Source organism: Andrographis paniculata, unplaced genomic scaffold (assembly GCF_009805555.1).
Source record: "Andrographis paniculata isolate CXL003 unplaced genomic scaffold, ASM980555v1 Contig38END, whole genome shotgun sequence".
Classification (NCBI taxonomy): Eukaryota; Viridiplantae; Streptophyta; class Magnoliopsida; order Lamiales; family Acanthaceae; genus Andrographis; species Andrographis paniculata.
This window is the reverse complement of record NW_026137571.1, coordinates 1,699,071-1,724,552: the sequence shown is the minus strand read 5'-3', so window position 1 is coordinate 1,724,552 and position 25,482 is coordinate 1,699,071. Positions and strand designations below refer to the sequence as shown.

The 25,482-nt window shown below is 34.9% G+C and overlaps 2 protein-coding genes and 1 long non-coding RNA gene across 4 annotated transcripts; 2 read left to right on the top strand and 1 right to left on the bottom strand.

Annotated features, from left to right (window-relative positions):
* The first annotated feature begins 5,166 nt into the window (after positions 1–5,166).
* On the top strand, positions 5,167–11,104 carry LOC127250868 (ABC transporter B family member 1). Its single transcript, XM_051274310.1, has 10 exons — positions 5,167–5,321; positions 5,427–6,193; positions 6,288–6,463; positions 6,554–6,754; positions 6,855–7,114; positions 7,199–7,515; positions 7,600–7,823; positions 8,376–8,749; positions 8,815–9,529; positions 9,605–11,104. The coding sequence occupies exons 2-10, from the start codon at positions 5,878–5,880 to the stop codon at positions 10,892–10,894; spliced, it is 3,873 nt and encodes a 1,290-aa protein (XP_051130267.1). The 5' UTR covers positions 5,167–5,321; positions 5,427–5,877; the 3' UTR covers positions 10,895–11,104.
* Positions 11,105–12,840: 1,736 nt separating this feature from the next.
* Positions 12,841–15,092, bottom strand: LOC127251066 (uncharacterized). The gene is made up of 3 exons (XR_007838831.1): positions 14,594–15,092; positions 13,907–13,997; positions 12,841–12,937 (listed from the first exon to the last, which is right to left on the bottom strand). It is a non-coding gene; the product is annotated as an uncharacterized LOC127251066 (long non-coding RNA).
* A 6,181-nt stretch (positions 15,093–21,273) lies between these two features.
* On the top strand, positions 21,274–25,220 carry LOC127251088 (glucomannan 4-beta-mannosyltransferase 1-like). 2 transcript variants are annotated; one of them, XM_051274659.1, is made up of 9 exons: positions 21,274–21,709; positions 22,824–22,922; positions 22,995–23,247; positions 23,551–23,661; positions 23,753–23,889; positions 23,983–24,096; positions 24,206–24,405; positions 24,503–24,694; positions 24,826–25,220. In XM_051274659.1, exons 1-9 carry the CDS (start codon positions 21,401–21,403, stop codon positions 24,983–24,985), a joined length of 1,575 nt encoding a protein of 524 aa, XP_051130616.1. In that variant the 5' UTR covers positions 21,274–21,400; the 3' UTR covers positions 24,986–25,220. The 2 variants fall into 2 exon arrangements, with proteins under 2 accessions (XP_051130616.1, XP_051130617.1); XM_051274660.1 differs by having other exon boundaries at positions 21,589–21,709; positions 22,738–22,922.
* The last annotated feature ends 262 nt before the right edge of the window (positions 25,221–25,482 follow it).

Sequence of the window (25,482 nt, the reverse complement as noted above, 5' to 3'; positions counted from 1 at the left end):
TTATTGCGTGGGTTTCACTGCCCGGTCAGCGAGTCCGGGGTCAAGGGGCGCGACCCCTTTGCCTGGGGTCCAGGGGCACGGAGTGGCCCCCAACCCAATCGTATGCAGTGTTGGACCTTTGAGTTTGTATTAGGCTGAGTCCGTCTTGATGTATTATCTTAGTTTTATTTAAATAGATTTAGAGATGTGAAACTGTAGTATGTAAATAGACTTAGAATTTATTTAAATACACTTTGGGTGTGTTTGTTTTGGGGTGTGGATTTTGAGTTGTCATTTGAATAGTAAAAATTTTGAATTGAAATAGTGATATGATATGATATAAATAGGTATTGATGTGATGTTTTGAATGTAAAATTAATTTTTAGTATAATATAAAAAAGAAAAAATAAGTATTTAATTTGATATTTTTGGAGGAAAAAATTTTTAGTGAATAGTAGAAATTCGGGAAAATCAGCCAACGAAATCCCCTAGGGTGTGTTCGTTTGTAAGATTTGTGCAAAATCTTACTATTTATCCAATTTTTTCCCTCCAAAAACATCAAATCAAACACCTATTTTTCATTTTTTATATTATACTAAAAATCAATTTTACATTCAAAACATCACATCAACACCTATTTATATCACATCGTACAACTATTCAAATTCAAAATTTTACTATTCAAATCCCATCTCAAAATCCAAACCTCCAAACAAACGCGCCCAAGTTTATTCTCTTAGTTTGGTTTAAACTTTGTGTAGTTTGGTTTTTATTTTTTTTGTAAAATAATTGTTGGATGTAACATTTTATACTATATGAAAAATATATAATATTTCTATTAAAAATTGTGGCAACAATAATCAAATGTGTGTTCTTTAATATTTTTATTTTTCATACTATTATATTAAAAATTAATTTTATATTTAAAATATCAAATCAAAAAATTATATAAGAGTTTGGTTTTTAACTACATCAAATTAAAACAAGTGTATTATTTATTCGATATATTTTTTTAATAAAATATTAAATCAAAATACTATTTAAATAAAATTTTAAATTAATAGTATAATTTCAAATTACAGGCAAATAAACCTTAAATACTCTATCCTTGTTTATCATTTTTGTCCGTCTCAAAACAATATTCTCATTTTTATAAATAATTATATCACCATAAAATTATCTCTATTTTTTATTATTATTACACAATTGCCACTATTTTTTACACTAATATACTCGGAGACAGTATTTATTTTCTTTATAAAAAATGTTAGAATAAAAAGAATAAAAATTGTACAAGTCTTTTGTGTGGGAGAGAAAAAAGGCAAGTTGGATCCAAGAAAGTGCCCACTAAAATTTGTCCTCACACCCTTATATATACATATATATATATATATTCTTCTTTAATCTCTCTCTCTCTCTCTCTCTAAAATTGTCACTTATACATACATACACATACATACATACAATATATAGATACATATTTCTGTATCTATCTATCTCTATATATATATATATGTGAGATATGTTAAAAAGAGGCACTTGCAATCAACAAGAATGAATGCAGCGTGGCTCATTGTTGCCAAGGCGTCCCACTCCCAACAGATCCACACCGTTCATCTCTTCCCCATCAACGGCCATAGATCGTCAGAATTAAATTGAATTAAATTAATGAGTTAAGGTGTGCACCACCTGTAAATATTCAATAATTCTGTCAGAAAAATCATCATCAAATCTGTAGATTCCTCCTTTAACCATAATTAATCATTTCTTTACTCAATTTACACCCTAATTAAATTAATTATAAATAAATAAATAAATTAATTAATAAATAATCTCTCTCTATCTCTATAATTAATCCCCAACCACTTATGTCAAAATTTTAATGAAAATAGTTACACTTTGAATATATCACTCAAAAACAGAGAAAAATGGAAATAAGGGGAACAATTTTAATTTGAATTGAAAACAAAATTTGAATTTTATATTCAAATAATATTTAATATATTTTTTTTGAGATATAATAAAATTTAAATAGTATTCCCTCGGTCATCTTGTCATTTAATTTTTGCGTTATTGTACTTGATATTAAAAATATCCTTATATTTGAATAAATTACTCTAAAAATGTCATTGTATTGGTATTATAAGAGACTACTATACATATTCTGGTTTTTTTTTTTTTTGAATTTGTATTACGTTTTGATATAATAATTAATATTCAAATATCAACGTGTAAGAAGTCAATTGCAACTTTGCAGCAAGGCGAATAGAGTAATTTTTTATTTTTTACTGAAGAAAAATACCCCTACTTCGGCGAGTCTCGGGGTAAATATGTAAAGTAAATATGTAAATATTGATGTATTTGATTTGAATTTGAGATTTGATACAAATAATATTTTGATATAATATTTCATAAAAATAGTACATGTTATTTATTATTATTATTTTTTTGGTAAAAATTTGAATGCACTTAATAGTGTAAAAATTAAGTTGAAATAAAAACAAACAAATTTAGATTGTGTTCTTTCGAATAAACAACACTAAAGTTATTGAAAACCTAGATTTTAAAATTATTTTTAATTTTCTAATATTCAATTTTCAGAATATTTTTTAAAAATTTATTATTATTTTCATAAAATACAATATCAAAATTACGATTAAAATTTAAAAATATAAATTAAAGTATTAAAACTAAAACAAGATCTAAAATGTTCAAATAATATTTTATTAATACTTCATCGATATTTATGATCTTACAATCATAAGTTCACTTTTACATCATTACATTATCTTTATTATTATTATTGTTATTTTTTTAAAAAAATTATAAACTATATATTACTCCCTCTGTTCCATAAATATAGTCTTAATTGGATTGGGTACGAGATTTAAGGAATATTGATAGTGGGTAAAAAGTATAAAGAAAAAACTTTTTTGCCCTTGTGAGTGTATCAGTGTAAAAAATAGTGGCAATTGTGTAATAAAAATGAAAAAATAGGAACAATTTTACGGTGATATAATTATTTATAAAAATAAGACTATTATTTTGAAACGAACAAAAATAATAAATAAAATTATTATATTGGAACGAAAGGACTATATTTTGTATATGTATATGTATATAAAGATTCAAAATTTTCAAACCCCATTAAAAAGAAAATACTTATATCAATACCTCATATATATATATATATGTCATAAAAGTAAAAAATAATTCTTATATATTACATTATCACAAATTATTATTAAAGTACAATATCTATTAAATTTCATACAAATATATATACTTAGAAAATAGACAAAATATTAATATAATATATATTTTAAATTACAGTACCATTAATGAATAATGCTAATAGTTTTAAAAGTATATGTTCTCTTTATTTACTAATAAACTTTTTATTTGACTTTGCATGCAAATTAAGTTAACATAGTATTTTATAAATAGGTAACAATCAAGTAAATATAATCTCTATTTTATTTTTGACAAGCAATGTGCAAAAATAAAAAATAGGGATATTTTAATATTTATTCGATAGTTATTATTATTTTTTTGAAAAAAGATAAAATAAAATTTTGATTTGAATATGCTAAAATAAAAAATGAGAAATTTCTCGATTAAAAAAAATTTAAATTATGTTATTTATTTATTTTGAATTAATATTTTATTTATTTATAAATTATAATTTCATGTATATAATATTTATAATAAATATATTATTTAATTTAACAATTGTTCGTGAACAAAGTTCGTGCTTGTTCGTTAACTTAACGAGCCTGTTTATGCTGTTCGGTTTGACTCGGCTCGTTAACATTCGCAAACGAGCTTTAATCGAACCGAGTTTACGAACATCTCGGTTCATTTAACCGTTCTAATCCCCTATATATGTTTTGTTCACTGAGATACAAGAATTTTAAAAATGATAATAATGAAGTAATTAAAAATGTAATAATAAAAATAATTATAGTATAATATAAATAATTATAAATTAATATTAAAATAATTAAGTTATTTAACTAAAATTAAAAAAACTTATAAATTAAAAAATATAATGAAAATGTATAATTATTGTTTTTTTAAAAAAAGATAAATTATGTGGACGGAACAAAATAAAAATATTGAGTTTGTTTATTTAGTATTTGATTTGAAAATTTTCTATTTGAAGTATAACAATGCGTAGATAATATAAAAATAATACTCCACCCGTTCCGCAAGAAGATCACCGTTTGTTTTTTCATGTAGATTTTTAAATATTAGTATTATATTAATTTGTAATAAAAAAGACAAAAATACTCATATTAGTATGATGTGTTATAAAAGTGATACATTTGTGTAATATATTGTAAATTGTAAGAATATTTATTATGTTATGTAGGTAGTACAGTTACTAAATTAGGAAATGATACCCTTGTTTTGTTTTAGGACGGACAAAAATAGAAAATAGTATCCTTCTTATGAGACGGAGGAGGAGCAAGTATTTATACTTCCTCCGTCTCGATGCAAGGTTGTCGTTTGCTTTTCACACGTAGATTTTTGAATATTAGTATTATAATAAGTTGTAGTGAAAAATATGAAAATATCCCTATTAGTACTGTGTAATATAAAAGTAATGACATTTGTGTAATATAGTGTAAGCTGAAAGAGTATTTATTATGTTAGGTAAGTAGTATAATTACTAAATTAAAAAATAGTAACTTTATTTTAAAACGAACGAAAATAAAAAATGACAACGTTTAAACGAGACGGAGGGAGTATTAAATATTATTTTTATAAATATATATATATATATATTAAAATTTGTATAAAAAAATTAAGACAAACAAACCGTTGAATAGAAGGAGAAGAAGTAGTAGTATAATTTTGGGGGTGACTTATCGTCAAAGTTAAAAAAGATTTTGGGAGTGGGTAGTAAGAAAAAGCCCCTCTCTCTCTCTCTCACTGTCTCCCCGACAAATCCGGCGGTTTTTTCTTACATCAACTATGTCTGTGTGTAGTGTACGTACAAACACTCATATCTCATTATCGATCCATCTTCCACACCAAGTCAAGAAAAACCACTGTCAGTAACTGCTAACTACTACTGATCCAATCTAATTAACCTGCAAAAAATTAAAAAAAATTAGGGTTTCTTCAATTTACAGAAAATTAAATTAAATTATATATTGGGCATGGCGTAGAGCACTGGAATATGCTTGCTTCTCCTCTCCTATGGTCAAAATTAAAAAACCCATTTTCTCTCTCTCTCAGTACAGTACAATAGTATTCTTTCCTTGTCGGGCAGGGCCATCAGATCTTATCCTTACCTCCCTCGTGGTTGGCTATGGCTGATCATCACCTTTCAGGTTGAGGTTAAGGTTCAAGATGTATTATTATTATTATTATTATTACCTGTCACTGTTAAATTGGCTTCTTCTCTCTAATTAACTGTTGAAGCCATGTGCGCACAGAGAAAGCAGTATAAATAAAAATGGAATATATATCGAAGAAGAAGAAGATGATGAAGAGCAAAAAGGAAAACTGCTCTGCACAAAAGCCTGGATTAAAGCAGCAAGAAATCCCAAAGCCGACTGAGGAAGAAAGAAAGAAAGAAAAGGAATTCTTTGATTTGATTTAACAATTTTTATTTTATTTTTTTTAATTTTGAGGGAAAAAGAGGGATTGTGAAAAAAATTACAGGTTGTTAATGGTAATTGTAGAGAGAGAAAGAGGAGAGAGAGAGAGGAAGATTTTGATTTGATCTGAGGGTATAAGAGACTGACTGTCTGTGGTGTGGAAGGGAAAGGGATCGAATTGTACTGCAAACTTTAGAGACTGAGCTCAGTTCTTCGTCTTCTTCTACGTTTTAGCTATTTAAAGGTGTAACTGCACAGCACCGCACAGAACGGAACCGGAGGGGAGATGGAAGTCTCGACTTCGGATGGGGGGAAGAAGGAGGGCGGAGGAGAGGCGGAGAAGACGGCGGCGCCGCCGTCGGTCGGATTAAAAGAGGTGTTCAGATTCGCCGACGGGCTGGACTACGTACTGATGGCGATCGGAACTGTCGGAGCAATCGTCCATGGCAGCTCATTGCCTCTGTTCCTCAGATTCTTCGCTGATCTCGTGAATTCCTTCGGCGCCAACGCCGACAATGTCGATAAAATGACGCAGGAGGTTGTGAAATACGCATTTTATTTTCTGGTAGTCGGAGCTGCTATTTGGGCGTCTTCCTGGGCAGGTAAAGTGAAATCCGCCATGGAAATGCGATTCTCGAGCTTCCTTTTTTTTTTTTTTTTCTGAATAGATTTGATCTATTGAGTGTTCTGTTGCAGAAATCTCGTGCTGGATGTGGACGGGAGAGAGGCAATCGACGAAGATGAGGATAAAGTATTTGGAATCGGCGCTGAATCAGGACGTGCAGTACTTCGACACGGAGGTCCGTACATCCGACGTCGTTTTCGCCATCAACACAGATGCGGTTATGGTGCAGGACGCCATTAGTGAGAAGGTAGCCAAAGAAGATGAACCAGAAACCCTAATTTTCAAATTTCCCCCAAATTAACACTGCTTTGATTTCGATTCGTTCTCTGTTCTTCAGCTGGGGAATTTCCTCCACTACATGGCGACATTCGTCTCCGGCTTCATCGTCGGCTTCACCGCCGTCTGGCAGCTGGCGCTGGTCACACTCGCGGTGGTTCCGCTCATCGCCGTCATCGGCGGCATCCACACCGCCACATTGGCGAAGCTCTCCGGCAAGAGCCAGGAGGCGCTATCCGAGGCCGGAAACATTGCAGAACAGGTTTGAATCTTAAGAAAAGCTTTACATACCTTCAATGGCGGATCATCAATTCATCACTTTCCATACCAATTTTTTCTCAAAATTCACCATCAATCCGCAGACTATAGCTCAAATTCGAACAGTAATGGCATACGTCGGCGAATCGAGAGCTCTGCAATCATACTCAGCAGCTCTGAGAGTCTCCCAAAAGATCGGATACAAAATCGGATTCGCCAAAGGTATGGGGCTCGGGGCAACCTACTTCACGGTATTCTGCTGCTATGCACTTCTGTTATGGTACGGAGGTTACTTAGTTAGGCACCATTTCACCAATGGAGGTCTTGCAATCGCCACCATGTTTGCAGTGATGATCGGAGGCCTGTAAGTAAAAATCATCAATCAATCTCCGATTCTGATCTGTGAAGAAGATGAATCAAATCAAATGATATTTTCTGTGATTTTCAGGGCTCTAGGGCAATCTGCTCCGAGCATGGCTGCTTTCGCCAAAGCAAGAGTTGCCGCGGCAAAAATCTTCCGGATAATCGACCACAAGCCGAGCGTCGACAGGAACAGCGAATCCGGGTTGGAGCTGCAAACAATAACAGGGCAATTGGAGCTTAAGAATGTGGATTTTTCCTACCCGTCGAGGCCGGAAATTCAAATACTCAACGACTTTTCGCTCAATGTCCCTGCCGGGAAGACGATCGCTTTAGTCGGGAGCAGCGGCTCCGGGAAGAGCACCGTTGTATCCCTTATCGAGAGATTCTATGATCCTACTTCAGGTGGTGCTTGTGTTCTAAGCAATGGAGTCGAATTTGATGTATTCGTTAAATGAACTCTGTGGCTAATTAGTTCGATATCGACAGGGCAAGTTATGCTAGATGGGCGCGACATCAAGACATTGAAATTGAGATGGTTGAGGCAGCAAATCGGATTGGTAAGCCAAGAACCGGCTCTGTTCGCCACGACCATCAAGGAGAACATACTTTTGGGTAGGCCTGAGGCGAGCTCGGTCGAAATTGAAGAGGCTGCTAGAGTCGCCAATGCGCATTCGTTCATCGTCAAGCTACCCGACGGCTACGACACTCAGGTAAGCTATACTTTTGTTATTAATCGCATTAATTTCCATCGATCGTAACTCTTGAACTATGAATGCACCATATTTATGAACTCGTCCCCGGCGATAAGGTCCACCAAGTTCCTTATCGATTTATAGGAGATTATTCATCGGGACCACGCACTATTGCAAGTGATTACGTCCATAGTTCAACGTAGGGATATATGATCTAGTGACTCTAATGATACCCATATTTCAACATTATGCGCAATGTATTTCTATACGATGAGGCTTTCCTTAGAAGCAGTCGACGAATTGTTAGGTGTTATGTGGCCGGGATAATTATTCAGTATCTGTCGACCGGATGCGATTAATTTTGCCAACAAGCCGGCCCAACATTATGTATTCAAGTCAGAAGAGTTAGGTCATGCATTTAAATGTAGGTAACATGGTTTCAGTGAGAACTCGTGTGCAGCAGACGTTGTATCGATATGTTACGATACAAAAATGCCGACAAATTTCACCCTAAGAGTCGGCCGGGCGAAAGAAATACTAACCCGAAGCTGATTTTTTTGATATCGACAGGTTGGGGAGAGGGGCTTACAGCTATCGGGAGGGCAGAAGCAGAGAATCGCAATCGCGAGGGCAATGCTGAAGAACCCCGGCATCCTGCTCTTGGACGAGGCGACGAGCGCCTTAGATTCAGAATCGGAGAAATTGGTGCAAGAAGCGCTCGACCGATTCATGATCGGAAGGACCACTCTCGTGATCGCCCATCGCCTCTCCACGATCAGAAAAGCCGACGTTGTGACTGTGCTGCAGCAAGGAAGTGTGTCCGAGATCGGGACACACGACGAGCTCATTGCTCGAGGGGAAAACAGCGTCTATGGGAAGCTGATCCGTATGCAGGAAGCCGCCCACGAAGCTTCTCTCAGCAACGCGAGAAAGAGCAGCGCAAGGTACGTTCGTTTTGTTACTAGAAACACGTCAAAGATGTATTGACGAGCTTTCACGCATTACGCAGGCCTTCCAGCGCGAGGAACTCGGTGAGTTCACCGATAATCACCCGGAATTCGTCTTACGGCCGGTCGCCGTACTCCAGAAGATTGTCCGACTTCTCCACCTCCGACTTCAGCCTTTCCTTGGACGCCGCATACCCTAACTACAGACACGAGAAACTCGCGTTCAAGGAACAGGCGAGCTCGTTTTGGCGCCTTGCGAAGATGAATTCACCCGAATGGGCTTACGCGCTGGTCGGCTCTATAGGGTCTGTTATCTGCGGCTCTCTGAGCGCGTTCTTCGCATACGTGCTGAGTGCCGTTCTTAGCGTCTACTATAACCCGGACCATGCGTTTATGATCCGGGAAATAGCAAAGTACTGTTATCTCTTGATCGGGGTGTCGTCGGCCGCCCTTATTTTCAACACGCTGCAGCATTTCTTCTGGGATACCGTGGGAGAAAACTTGACGAAGCGTGTCCGGGAGAAGCTCCTGGCGGCGGTGCTTAAAAACGAAATGGCGTGGTTCGATCAGGAAGAGAATGAAAGCTCCAGAGTTTCGGCGAGGTTGGCTCTTGATGCAAATAATGTCCGGTCAGCGATCGGGGACAGGATCTCTGTTATAATGCAGAACTCGGCTCTGATGCTCGTCGCCTGCACTGCCGGATTCGTCTTGCAGTGGCGCCTCGCCCTCGTGCTCATCGCCGTCTTTCCTGTGGTCGTCGCGGCAACTGTGTTACAGGTGTGTGTAAATGTAAATTCTGCAAAATATAGATAAATTCTTACCATGTACCTGACTTTGATCGATCGCAAACAGAAAATGTTTATGAACGGCTTCTCCGGCGACCTCGAAGCCGCACATGCCAAGGCCACTCAGCTAGCCGGCGAGGCTGTGGCAAATTTACGAACTGTTGCTGCTTTTAACTCGGAAACCCAAATTGTGAGTCTATTCACAGCCAGCCTTCGGACGCCGCTGCGCCGTTGCTTCTGGAAAGGGCAGATCGCCGGGAGTGGGTATGGAATCGCGCAGTTCTTGCTGTATGCATCGTATGCGCTTGGCTTGTGGTACGCGTCGTGGCTTGTCAAGCACGGAATCTCGGACTTCTCCAAGACTATCCGAGTCTTCATGGTCCTCATGGTCTCGGCTAATGGTGCAGCCGAGACATTAACTCTAGCGCCCGACTTCATCAAGGGCGGGCGTGCAATGCGTTCTGTTTTCGACCTGCTCGACCGGAAGACAGAAATAGAGCCGGATGATCCAAACGCCACTTCTATCGCAGACAGGCTCCGAGGAGAAGTTGAGTTCAAGCATGTCGATTTCTCATACCCTGCTCGTCCTGACATCTCCGTCTTCAACGATCTGAGTCTCCGCGCCCGAGCCGGGAAAACCCTTGCCCTTGTGGGGCCCAGTGGGTGCGGGAAAAGCTCGGTCATTGCACTGATCCAGAGATTCTACGAGCCATCATCGGGCAGGGTTATAATCGATGGAAAGGATATTCGAAAATACAACCTCAAGTCCTTGAGACAGCACATGGCTGTTGTACCGCAAGAACCGTGCCTCTTCGCCACAACAATCTACGAGAACATTGCGTACGGTCACGAGTCAGTAACCGAGGCTGAGATAATTGAGGCAGCAACTCTGGCGAATGCGCACAAGTTCATATCCTCATTGCCCGATGGCTACAAGACCTTCGCGGGAGAGAGAGGGGTGCAGCTGTCGGGAGGACAAAAGCAACGCATTGCTGTCGCCCGTGCGTTCTTAAGAAAGCCCGACATAATGTTGCTTGACGAAGCCACCAGCGCGCTGGATGCAGAATCAGAGAGATGCATACAAGAAGCTCTGGAACGTGCCTGCGCAGGGAAAACAACGATTGTCGTTGCGCACAGGCTCTCGACAATCAGGAATGCGCATGTCATAGCAGTGCTGGACGACGGGAAAGTGGCTGAGCAGGGCTCACATTCCCATCTATTGAAAAACAATCCAGACGGGATCTATGCCCGGATGATACAGCTGCAGAGATTCACACACAACCAAGCTGTAAGTATGGCGACGACGGGATCGAGTTCTTCGGCTAAGGCCCGGGAGGATCAAGAACACCTACAATGAGTTGGGTGAGGAAAAAGATTGAAAAACAAAAACATCGAAAAAAAGAACACAAGTGAAATGGAGTTAACATGTACTAGAGTTTTTTGTCTGTCTTCCCATGTTTATTGTTCATAATTTATGATAAACAACAGTATAGCTACGTGGAAGTTTCTCTCTATGTTACAGGCTTAAATTGCATCATCTTCTATAAATCTTTATATATGCTTCCAATTCATGCATTGATGGCATTAATGGAATGAATCATGTGAACTATGACAATGATAGCATGAAATCATTTAATGGCAATTCAATAGGACTTAAACTTCAAGGCTTTGTTTTACATGGGCATTTTTTTTGAATTTTTAGTGCTATTCATTAAAAGTCATTTTTCCAAAAAGACATCACATTAAATACCTGATTTATCATCTTACTCTCATTTTATTATACACTTAAATATATAAGTAAGGATTTTTACACTATTATATCCATCAACTACTATTAAATTAAATATATAAGTAAGGATTTTTACACTATTATATCCATCAACTACTATTAAATTACTAATATTTTTTAATTTACTTAAAAAAAGTAAATATAAATGTCAAAACTGAACGGAGGGAGTATTTTTTTTTCCTTACAATACATATCAAATACCCGACTTTTAATTATTCTAAACAATTCATAAAACTCCAAAACTGTAAGAATGTCTATCTAAACATAACCTAAATTATAGAAGCATGCATACAATAGGAGAACCTATATATACTTTGAAAAATGCAAGTGTTAAGCATAGAGACAAGATTATGAGTGGAGTTCTTGGGAGGTAGCTTTAATATATTAGAGGGGATGGTGTCGTGTCCAAGCATGTTCAACATTAATCATGACAGTGATTGAGAGGTACATAAAGAAGAAGGGGGTAGTAGGGGCACACCATTATTGGGCATGAATTCACGTGGTGGTTGTGCACAAAATGGGGAAAGAGACCTAAGACTCAGACACAGACAATGGGCAGAAAGCAACTAGAAGAAAACACAAAACACACAAAACTAAGACAAATTGGAACAAACAGTAATCATACAAGCAAAGGTTAAAAGGAAAAAAGAAGTGAAACAAGGAGTGGTGGTTGATAGTGGATGGAAAAATGGTATCATGCATTCATATTCATTGTATCCTCACTATCACAAAATGGGGTTTTGTAGTTTTCAGATGACAGAGGAACAAGAACCTACACTATCATTTCTTTGCAAAATCTTTTTGATTCTATTGCTGGAATTAGTTTGGTTTCTTGTCCATTTTATTTTCTGTACTGCTACTGTGATTTCCAACCACTATATTATAGCTTTTCTTTGAAATAATTATTGCTATCACTTTTTGACTTTCATTAGTTTCTACAAATTGCTAGCTTCAGAGAAATTTTAAAAACCTAAAGGGCAAAACATAAATATATGTTACTCTAAATAAATCAGCATCAAACTAGCAATAAATGTGCACATAATCTCTATTCTTAGATGTTTTAGAGTACCTTTTGTATTAAAATAAGAACAGATGCTATAGGCTTTACATAGAGATTTTGACTTTCTTCACTTTATACTTTTTTTTAAAACTTATAGTCATAAAGTATCACATCATAATATCATTTAAGCCTAAAATTAAAACTAAAAAACCAAAAAATAAAAAAAAAATGTCAAAAAGGAACACACCCTTTATATGTTTAAATTAAAACGTAAATAATAAAAACATTATATATAATGGAATTTTAGCTTGAGCTGGTTGTATTAAACTGTTATACGTATCTTCTTTGTTATGCTGTGCTGAAGTAACAGCGCACTTCGTTATGACTTTATGACTGTTATTTTTATTAGCACAAAGACAAATTAGTTTCTCTAAAAGTTGTAGTGCATGGTCAGCAGCCCTTCTATTCTTAACAATTTAGGACACATCGAATATGAAAAACTAAATTTCAGCAATTAGTGATAATATTGGAATAGTTGTCGAAAGTCTACCTTTCATGTGTTTTGATTGATCTTTAGCTTTGACTTTGCAAATTTGAAAAATCAAGCCAACCTGCAACATAACAGAATATCACGATTCTATTGGCATTCTTTTGAAGTTTTGAACTCTAGATAAGATTCTGAACAACTCTCATTGCATTCATGGGAACATGATTATGGTATATCGAACACCAACTGACACTGAAAGCAATAGCAGAAATATGCCAGCATGAAAATTACTCATAGCAGTTGACTAGCCGATGATATTAAGAGATTGCAGAGAATAACGAGCAATGATCATGTGGTCTAAGGTTAGAATATATCCCTAAAAATAGTGTTGATTTGATTACAAAAAACTAAGAAAATAAGCCAGCAAATTGTGCAAATGATTGATGACCAAAAAGAGGCAGAGGGCAGAGAGGATCATGGAGCTTGTAGAATCAGAAAACTGACCGGCTTCGATAGGCAATTTGTGTAGCTGCAGGTATGATTTATAACTCAAAATCGAAAGGGTGAGTTACCTCCTGGTCAGTTTTGTAAAAAATTCAGAACTTAATTGTAGGCAAGTAGTCAAGTATATCCCATTAGAACTCCAACTGGGGTTTGCAGAGGAACTATTAGGTTTTCGGAGATTGGATTCTGATCAGTTGTAGGCAGCAACTTATACATAGAATTTTGCCTTCATCATATTGGGTTGACATATCTATGTCTCTCTTCTAATTTTTGTTCCGCTAAGCCTATCCATCAGCACATAACACATTCATAACCACAACAGCTATCAATGTCTTAACATTAATTAATTTATCAAGTAGTAGCAATATTCGATAAGATGCAGAAAGACATCTCAGCCGCCTAAGTCTGAATATCCACACTGCCTCCAAGAGACTAGTTTTTTCATTTATGATAGGGACACGAATGTGGCGTATTGTAAGAATTTCTAAATATCATTGTCATTGTCAGTATTATGCAATGTCAACTTGATCGTCTAAACAATTAAGGTGGTGCATATCAAGAGACGCAGGAGCCACACTTTCCCCCATACCTGTGGAGCAACAAGAGATATATCCAATATGGTCCCTAATGTCACCAAACCCAGGGTACAAATTTGTGTGGTAAGAAGCCAGAAAAGAAACCTGAAATATATGCAAATTTTAATAAGGGTAAACTAACAAAATAAATATCCATCGAAAATTGCAGAAAATATAGAAGCAGAATGTAGGAAAATAGAGTAGAGAAATTAAGGAAAATATATTTCATTCCATCATAAAAGGCAAGGGAAGGATATATATATAGAGGTATTTAGAAATCGATCCTAACAAACTAAATTTAACTAAATCATAGATATAATATGATATGATGGATAAGGATATGAAGATGGATACAGATGTAGATATAAATATGGATTAAATATGAATCTATCGTATCTAACACTCCCCCTCAAGTTGGAGCGTACAAGTCATACAATCCAAGTTTGTTGTAGATGGACTTGGATCTAGTACCTCTAAAAGCTTTTGTAGATATGTCTGCAAGTTGATCATTTGAGTAGACATTTTTCATATTTATAGCTCCAGATAACACTTTCTCTGTGATGAAGTGAATCTATTTTGATATGCTTTATTCTTTCATGAAATATTGGATTTGATGCAATGTGTAGTGCTACCTAATTATCACACCATAATTTCATCTTTGTCATATCAGAGAACTTGAGTTCGAAAGTAATTGTTAATACCTTTTCCGGGAGATTTGGTCGGGTGATAGTAAAATAATTAAGCTTTCCAACCAGTTTTCTATATCGTCCAGCATCAACATCTGTCAATTACTCCCCCTGTCTAGAAACCAACTTTGTATGTGGATCCATAGAGGAATCCACAATCTTACATTCATTCATATCTGTTTCTTCTAATATATCAAGACCAGACTCCCTTTAGCAACAAAACTAGACTTCCCTTGAGTGGTTGCTCCATATAAACCTCTTCTTGAATCTCAGCATGCAAAAAGACATTTTTAATATCAAGTTGATGAATGAGCCAACCACATATTGCTGCCATAGAAAAAAAAAATTGAACATAAGACATTTTGGCAACCGGCAAAAGGGTTCCCTTGTAGTCCTCTCCATACACTTGAGTAAAGCCCTTTGCAACAAGTTGAGCTTTGAGACAATCAATATGACCATCAGGGCCAACCTTGACCGGATAAAGTCATCGGCAAGCTACGGGTGTTTTCCGGGTGGTAATGGAACCAACTCCCAAGTATTATTAGCATGCAAAGCAGACATTTCCTTCACCATGGCCTAACAGCACCCCGAATGACCCAAAGCCTCACACCAAGAGTGAGGAACAAATATGGGGTCTAAATCAGTCACAACGCTACACATAGAATGAGATTAAGAAAATTATAAATAGGATTAGGATTACGAGTGGACCGAGTACCTCAACGTTGGACAACAGGTGACGGTGGAGTCGCAACCGAGGAAGATGACGGAACCGGAGATGAGTCATCAATGGGCGCAAGTGGTGGTGAAGTAGGTATATTTTGACATTGCCATGTATAACGACTATAGACTTGAAGTGGAGGCTTGAAAATGGGGGCCACTGGAATAGGGGTCACAGGTAATGAGGACGGAGCTAATGACACCGTGAAGTATGATGATGACTAAAAAAACGTGACATTTGCACTAAGGTAATATCGACGAGTGAAAGGAGAATAACATCTATATCTTTTTTGAACACATGAGTACTCAAGAAAAACACATTTAATTGATGATGACATAATTTGTCCAAACCTGGAGAATAGTTATGAACAAAACACGTACAACCAAATATACGGAAAGGTAAACGGTACAATGACACATTAGACTGAAGACATATGATGAGAATCTTATGACCTAGTGCAGCAGATAGAGGACGATTAATAAGAAAACATGTTGTAAGGATAGCATCAACCCAAAATTGAAACGTTATATTATAATGTAAAAGAAGGGTACGAGCTCTTCCTACTAAATAACGATTCTTGCGCTTAGCCACCTCATTTTTTTGTGTGGTGGAAGGGCAAGACAATTGATGAATAATCCCCTAAGAAGACACAAATTCATTAAATGTGTGGGAAAAATATTCTCTAATCACTTCTTAAGACCTTAATAGAGATGTGGAATTGTGTAGGAATTTCAGCACAAAAGTTTTTGAATATAGTAAGTAATTAAGACCTATTTTTCAATAGATAAACCCAAGTACACCAATTGAAATCATCAATAATAATAACAAAATATTGAAAACCTACAAGGACCTCAAATATCTTAGTGAACTAATGCAAAAGGTTCAAATGCTCTATTATTGACGCACTTTGGAAAAGTAGTACGAGACTGTTTTCCAAGCTTGCATGACTCACATAGTAATGAAGACAATGATGAAAACTTAAGGAAAAATACGTTTTAATTTTGATAAATTGGGATGACCTAATCGTTGATGAAACAATTCAGGAAACTCAACAGAGGCAGTTGCAAGAGTAAAAAATAGACAAGAAGACTTATTTAGGTAATATAGTCCATGAGACTCATGTCTGGTACCGATCATCTGTCCTATGTTGAAATCCTGAATAACAAAGGAACTACCAGTCAATAAAATAGAATAATCTAAATCTTTAGTAAGTCGACTAACATATATGAGATTAAATGGGCTCGGTTGTACATAAAGGACAAAATCAAGAGATAAATTAGGTGACAGACACACCCTACCAATAGCTTGAGGATATGCTTTATCACCATTAGCCAGAGTGACATGTGTTAGTGAGTTTTACGGATGAAAAGTAGAAAACAAATAGGGATTACCAAACATATGATCGGTTGCACCGCAATCTAGTACCCATAAGCCTAGTGTAGAACTAGTGGAGGATGACTTGCTTAGATGCCTGAAACTGAAGGAACGCATCATAATCGGCACGACTTATAGTAATGGAGTTAAAGGATGAACATTCATTCAAATTAGCAACAACTGTATTTGTCATACAAGAAGGGTGTCCAAGAAGACTATAACAACATCCTTTAGTATGACCATTCTTGTGACACTAGGTACACCTCAAACGTAGACATCTAGTACCAATTAACTTAAAAAATCGACCATAAGAAGTAAAAGCAGAGAAAAAAAGTGAGTGCCCAACGGAAAATTTGGCGTTGGCAGCGGCAGTAACAAGAAGCGGTTGGAAAATATGGAAGTCTATCTAAACTCTAATGGCCTCTGATATCATATAGGAAAATAGAGTATGGAAATAGAAAGAAAATATTATTTCATTCCATCATAAAAAAAAGACGAAGAATATATATATACAGAGAGAGGGATATTTAGAAATCTAACCTAACAAACTAAATCTAACTAAATCATAAATATGATATGATATGCTGGATAAGGATATGAATGTGAATCTATCAAATCTAACACAGAACATGAGACTACTGTCACTCTTGTTATCCTTGAGACAAAGTACCATTCCATAAAGCATGTAGGAGGCAAATGTGAAATGCCCTCTGCTTGTGCTAACAAATGCCTGAATATTGCAGAGTATTTCTAAGATTAGAATGCCTAGGAATTATAGGTTATGCTTCATTTCCAAACCAAACTCAAAATCACACAAAAATGCACAACTACCAAACATCCCCACCAACAATTTTCATTAAAAAAAAAAAAAAAATGTTGGTTATTATTCTCTATTTAAATTTATATTTCAAATTTGTTCAAACGTGCATCATGAGTACATTAGACCAACAATCTAACCACAGAGAGTACATTACTAGCATAGCATGCAATCAATATATAATATTTTGAATATTAAAATAACAATAATAACAAGATGAAACACTTCGCACTAGTGTTCTCTTAACCACAGAGACTACATCCTACTAATAACTACTATCATAATTTTTTGCTACTCATTGTGAATCACATAATACGTGGGAACATATTTACAAGTGATTTAGTGCCTCATAGCTCAGAATGAAACATAAGAACGCACTCTCTCAAGCTGTGAGTAATAGCAATGGCCCATGAGTAATATAACTAAATTGTGGCATGAAATTCATTCGCCTCACCTGCAGGGTATTTTCCATTATACAAAGAGGATGGAGCATTACTTCGAAATGGACACACTTAACAAAAATAATGGTAATTAATGAAACAAGTTGAAATTAATATATGAAAATCGTGCAACTGTGCCTTATCACTGGTTGCATGCTACATCAATGGTGATAGGCAGACCATAAGATGTTCAATAAAATTGGGGATGCAGTAATGCCTTGGTTTGAAAACCCCCTTACAAGACTTCGGCTGAAAATGGAAATACTAATAAACAGTGATTAAAGAAGGGCACATAGTGTTTTGAGAAAATATATAAACAATGTCAAATGTTAAGAATCAACAAATGTACATTATAAAGGAAAGAATGCAAAATTAAAATTCAATAGATAGATACATGTGGTACTCAGGTATATAAATATAACTTCCAGAATGAATGTTTACAACAGTATGCTAGGAGAAAGGAAAGCGTATGCACATAAAAATCAACACCCATGTGGTTCATGGGATCCTCATTGTATAAAGATGTGACAATAACGAAGTCACAAAGGATAGCAAATGCTCCAGCCATCAAGCTATAGAAAATTGATAATTGATACTATCCCACTAGCCATCTTTTCCTGCTTCAGCCAGAGATGGGGAAGAGGCATAGAAACTTTGATTATGCCTTGCCATCAAATTAACTTTTACAAACAACCACATCCATAAAAGTAACAGCCAGATACAAGAACTCAGAAAACCATGTGTTTTGAGGATTCTTTATGTTCACTTGCCTGCCTAAGTAAACATAGACTAATTTAGAACACAATAATGTTAGACTACTACTACTACTACTACTATTACTATTATTATTTAAGCTACAGCATTCATCTTAAGTTCTCGACTTAGTCCAAACGGTTCCAAATCAATGGTTTGAACAACTGGATTTTTTGTTATGGTTTTGATTTTTCAATTTGAATCAGAACTGTGAACAAAACGTTAACTGAAACCAGATTTTATAAGGCTTGGTTTCAGCTTCACATTTCATGAAATCGAAATTGTAGGTTTGAACAAGCAGTTTACTGTATATATATTTTTTTGAATTCTTTAAACTTAAATTATAAGTTATATAAGTCAAGAAAAATAAATAGTTATGTGTAAACTTAAATAATATTTTCAAATGAATAACTATTTTTAAGAACTTACATAAAAATTAAATAACTCAAACAAATTTATAAATGATAGTAATAATAATTCTATAAATTTAAATTATAACATACATGTTTTAAACTTAAGTTACTTAGATAGAAACAAAAATATAATTTTATATCAAAAATATAATTTTTTAAAAGTTATATAATTTAAAAATTTATAATTTATGAATCTTTGTATTTTTATCATTAAAGTTAACAAAAATAAATTATAAATTTTCACAAATAATTTATAAAGTTATGAACCATTGTAATACATATTGTTGTAGGAAAAAATAAATATTTATATTAAATGAGAAAATGATACAAACTTGCTGAACTAAAAATTAAAGTAATAATGCTTAAATTAGAAACGATTGTCAAATTGAATCCATCAAATTAAAATTAGAAAAAAAAATAGAAAAATAAAAAATAAAAACTGATGGGTCAAATTGTAACCGGTGATTTTAAACCGAAACCCAAATAATAACTTATGAAGTTCATTTTTAATTTAGCATTTTGACAAGCCAAAACCAATGATTCAAATTATTTGAGCAAGTATGGATACATCTATGCATACATGCAAATAAGACTTTTTTTTTTTTTTTTAAAAAGGAAAAAATTGCCTGCAGGCTTGATTTTACACATTGAAATAAGTTGAAGCCTTGATCTATGTTAGGGTGATTAATACTTCGACCGGATAGGCAATACTATGATAACAAATTAATATAGATTTAAAATTGAAATGAAGATAAATATCAACTTTTATGGTTCAAAAGCATAAACTTGCAAAGAAGAAAAAGTTTTTTACTACTTAGAAGTGTCAATTTTACCAAATTCAATATATTATCATTTCATAGAAAAAAAGAAATGGAAATATCTAGCAGAAAAACATGAGCTGTCATTGACATGCAACAGCTTTTATGTTATCATTTGTCAAAAATATCTAGCAGAAAAATTGGCTAATCAAGAAGTTCACAAGATAGATAACGCAATTTGGTGTCTATGACGACACATCATTTGGATGCAACCTAAACATGAGTTTTGCTATTCCAAAGTGAAGATCTTTGGTGTTTGTGCCATATTTCTACATGACAGAATTTAAACTCTTGATCAGCGGGGAAAGAAACTTTTACAGTATCATTAAATCTACATGAGTAGGTCATTCAGGAAACGTTATCTAAACCTATCATTGATTTTCTTCTTAAGGTTTTTACAACATAAGCTAATTAATTCCTAGATGATCATCAATAAATTCACAGAATCAAGGGATCCAAGTCAAACCATAATTCAAAGAAAAGAAATAGTCAAACCATAATTCTTTGGCTATGCTTGGTTTGTTTCTATGATACACAAATCAAACACATTGGACTTAAAAATAAGTCTCACTTGCATATATACCAAAAAAACTAAAAAATTCACTCATTAGATATTAACTACTCCTTCCACCCCACTCCAAAAGGACCTTTTGGGTTTTTGTAGTAGATTAAAAAATAATAATATTTTATTGATCAGTTGAGAAGTTTTCACATTTTTTGTCCTTTGACTTTATGTATAAATTAATTGTATATGTATTGGTATATTTGTAATTTAGGTAAAAGTTAATGATATTTTGATATTAGTGTATGATTATTTTTATTAAAATAGAAAAAAAATACTTTTGAATGAGACGGTGAAAATGGTAAAAAATGTACTTTAAGTTGGGATGAAGGGAGTATATATAAGCCCAACTAGAGTATATACTTCAACAATATTCACAATACATCAATGAAAAAATAAATATTTCATCCATAAATTAAGTAAAATATTAACAGCTTCACAAGCAAAACAGTAACTAGTTAAGTACAAGTTTGCATGTTATAGATGAATCTATCTCCCTCTCATTCATAAAAGCGTCGGCTATGAAATAATTAAATGGAAAATATATATGCTTAACAAAAGGAATTGTATTTAATTCCTCAACTACCATGTCATCAGAAAATGCCAAATTTACAGCTAGCATTTGCTACGTTGCAGCCGCTTCACTTGCATGCGCACCGTGTGTCCCTTGCTACAAGGAACTTTATTATGAGTAGATTACTTCTTGTTCTGCGTTATTCTAGATCAGTACTAGCGGTGTGTCGTTATTATGCCTCAGCATTTTCCTATTCCTATTTATGGAAAAAACTTCAATTAGAAAAGGCATCATGGTTCTCGTGTTTCCATCTTAATAGAGGCATTGCATTTGTTTTCCCTCATTACCCTATTTCCTTCTTCTCTTTGATTCTAGATTCAATCTTTCTTGTAAATTATACAATCTTTCTCACTATGAGAAACATAGCTAAATATGAGGTGAATGATATATACGATCCAACAATAAGCCTGATCCATGCTTGGGACAGAATTAGAGTTCCTATAATTGCTCCTCTCTTAAAGTGTGCAGTTTATATATGCATATCCATGTCTGTTATGCTTTTTCTTGAGCGTGTTTATATGGCTATAGTGATTGCTTGTGTCAAATGCTTGGGGAAGAAAAGATACACCAAGTATCAACTAGATGCCATCAAAGACGACCTGGAGAAAAACAAAAACTACCCAAAAGTACTGATTCAAATCCCAATGTTCAATGAAAAAGAGGTAACAATATTTACTTCTGCTGTATTTTAGTAATACATTATGATTAAATAAATTTACTCTGCAATTAAAACTAGGATAGTAGTTTCAAGTAGAAGTAAAGTAGAAAAAACAGCCACTTACCATCTAATTAAAAATATTTAGTTTCAGCGTTATCAAAAAATATTTAGTTTCAAGACAAGTCAAGTTGGCTTGGTGTATTTTGCACTTGAGCACAGCATGAATCAACTCAAATTTTGAAGTAGCAGAGCTTGAGCTGAATTATTGGCGGTTGATTCCCTTGATTTATAGGTTTCTAAGTATTATTATTATTTTCTAACTATCAATTTATGAAATCTTTCAAATTAATAATACAGTAGTCTATTGGTTTTTTAGCTCAGTTTTATTAAAACAATTAATAATAGGGCCAAATTTGAACTCAAGCTCAAATGAGTAGTTTTTTCAGCTTGCATTGATTTGAATATGAGCTTGAACCTCAAATGTCTCTTGATTAAACTCAAGTGTGACTTGTTTATCAACTACATATGGTTATGCATACATAGAAACCTGAAATTATTCCCAAGTCCAAAACTAGAAAGAGTATAAGGAATCTGTCAACCTATAGAGCATTGGTGATCTGCTCTTAGCAAGTGTTGATTCAAGTCAGAGAGTGAATGACTTCCTTTTTCGGTTCACTTCAGGATAATATATTCTACCTACAAAACTTATAACAGGTCTTTTCTTAAAAGCAGAGACCATGGATCTCGCCATTTCTTACAATCGTAAAGATATTAGAAGTATCTACCATTCTCATGATGCCTTAAATTCATCCAAATACATTCAGTTGCGCAATAAACATACAGGAAGCATGAAACAAGCAACAAATGTGTATACCGTATAGGCAATCCAGAATCACCAGTCAGGCATATACTACCATCCTTGATTGGCGTGTTGTCCAGAAAAAGTAAATTCAATAGGAATAAAGTAAACAAATAACAAACTTATAAATAACATACAACTGTTTAAAGTGGAGCCCATGCTTACAAAATCAGGAAGCTTCAAAGGAGACAGAACACAAAGCATCTTCTGAAGTTGAGGCATGTAGGAGAACCAGATCTAAGTGTTCATTTTAATTCAGGTTTATAAGCTATCTATTGGAGCGGTAGCTGGGCTTTCATGGCCATCAGATCGGCTCATTGTGCAGGTTTTGGATGATTCCACCAATGAAGTTTTAAGGGTATGTTTTCTTCCCCTATGTAAACTTTGATGATTTTTATTTCTCTACAATGATTATAAGAATTATATACAGACCATGGTAGAAATAGAGTGCCGGAGATGGGCAGAGAAAGGAGTCAATATCAAGTATGAGACAAGAAACAACAGGAATGGCTACAAAGCAGGCGCTCTCCGGGACGGTCTAAAGAAGGATTATGCCGAGGATTGTGAATTTGTCATAATCTTTGATGCTGATTTTCAGCCTGAAGAAGATTTTCTCTGGAGAACTATTCCATACCTACTTACAAACCCAGAGTTAGGTTTGGTTCAGGCTAGGTGGAAATTTGGTAAGATCCACTTTAGTTACTGTATACCATTAATTAAAGACAAAAATAGAATAAATAGATAAAAGAAGTATTGAATGTTTACTGATCGCTAGTATATTGTCCCCAAAGAGGACATCCTAAGTGATAACCGTAACACTGGACGCATCCATTAGGTAATAAATACAGATCAAAGTCAAATGTATGAAGGTAAATGGTGTGGTTCATTTCACTACAGAACCACATAAACTAGGGAACCATATGAAAGAAATCATAAATGACCTCAGTTGGCTTCCGCAGTTTTAACATAAAATTTTAATTTTGCAGTTAACGCCGATGAATGTTTGATGACTCGCCTCCAAGAGATGTCCTTAGACTATCACTTCAGTGTGGAGCAAGAAGTGGGCTCTTCAACATGCTCATTCTTTGGATTCAATGGTTATCCACAAATCATAATTGAAGTATGAGATTTTCTCATATCAAGTAAAGACTTAATATGAACACCAAATATATTTGGCTTGAAATGCAGGGACTGCTGGGGTTTGGAGGATGAGGGCACTGAATGATGCAGGAGGATGGAAAGACAGAACTACGGTAGAAGACATGGACCTCGCAGTCAGGGCTAGCCTCAAAGGGTGGAAATTCCTCTTTGTGGGTGACCTTGCGGTGAGTTGAAAACTCAGAGGTATTAATGCACTATTTACCATTTGCATGTTAAAATATATAAGTTAAAAAAAAAATTCTAATTTTCCTAATCAGGTAAAAAATGAACTGCCGAGTACATTTAAGGCATACAGATATCAGCAGCATCGTTGGTCGTGTGGACCGGCTAATCTCTTCAGGAAGATGTTGAAAGAAATTATCATGTGTGAGGTCAAAATCTATAACTCTTTCCTTTTCATTCGCAGTGAAAACTATTGCAATCTTTTTGTGTGTCGAATTTCCATGTAATTTTACACCTTTCCCTTTTTACCTATTGCAGCGTGTGTCAATTTGGAAAAAGTGGCATGTAATATATGCATTCTTCTTTGTAAGGAAAATAATAGCACATTGGGTTACCTTTTTCTTCTACTGCATCGTGATTCCAGCGACAATCTTAGTTCCAGAAGTTCATCTTCCAAGGCTCCTAGCTATTTATCTTCCAGCAGGCATTACGATTCTTAACGCAGCATCCACTCTAAGGCAAAATTTTATAATTAGCAAACTGAAATTTAATCATATCAATATCATCTTGTTTTCAAAATCTCACCATTGGAAGCTTCTACTTACCTTGTCACAGGTCAATTCATCTTCTTGTGTTCTGGATACTGTTTGAGAATGTCATGTCTCTTCATAGATCAAAGGCAGCAATCATAGGACTCCTTGAAGCCAACCGGGTAAATGAATGGGTAGTGACTGAAAAGCTAGGCAACACAATGAAGCAAAAGTACACCAAAGCACCCAAAAGGCCCCGTTCACGCATTGGAGAGCGGTAATACATTTGCACATAAGTTCTACTTACCAGTGGTCTCAAATACTTGAGATAACATCAATGTTCGAATTTTAATATAGTATATTCTATCACTGTTGCATGCTAACTCTATGTAACTGATATAATTACAGGGTTCAGATCTTGGAGCTTCTGGTAGGATTATACCTTCTCCATTGTGCAATATACAACATACTGTTCGGGCAAAACCATTTTTTCATTTACTTGTTACTACAAGCTGGGGCATTTTTCATTGTCGGACTCGGGTATGTTGGAACATTTGTTCCCAACTAAAGACTAAAGAATGCAAGACATCTGAGAGCCGCATGCTTCAACATCTATGCAATAGAATGTGCTTAGTGGTTGTAAGATTTCTAGTCCTACCATTTCACAATTTAGATCATAAGCATACAATAAGGCTGTCAAATATCATATAAACCTCTGCACTGTATGCACATTGTCCATCTATTAGATCAACCAACTCAATGAATGCTACTACCATAATAATATAAAAGTTATTCATTACTCAGTCTAACTTTTTCTACGCATCATTACTCAAACCAAAGAAAATGGAATCATACTCTACTCATTCAAAAAATGTGACATTACAAAAAATTAGGGTTCACAATTACATTACGTGAGCAATATCTTCAAAAAGCCCTAATTATACCTTCACTGTCGGTCATTCATCTAACCACTAATCTAAAACTGGTCGGGCATACAGAAGACAAAAAAAATCAACCATCCGCGTAATCTGGCACGACTCGGACACATACAAAACGCACACGTAA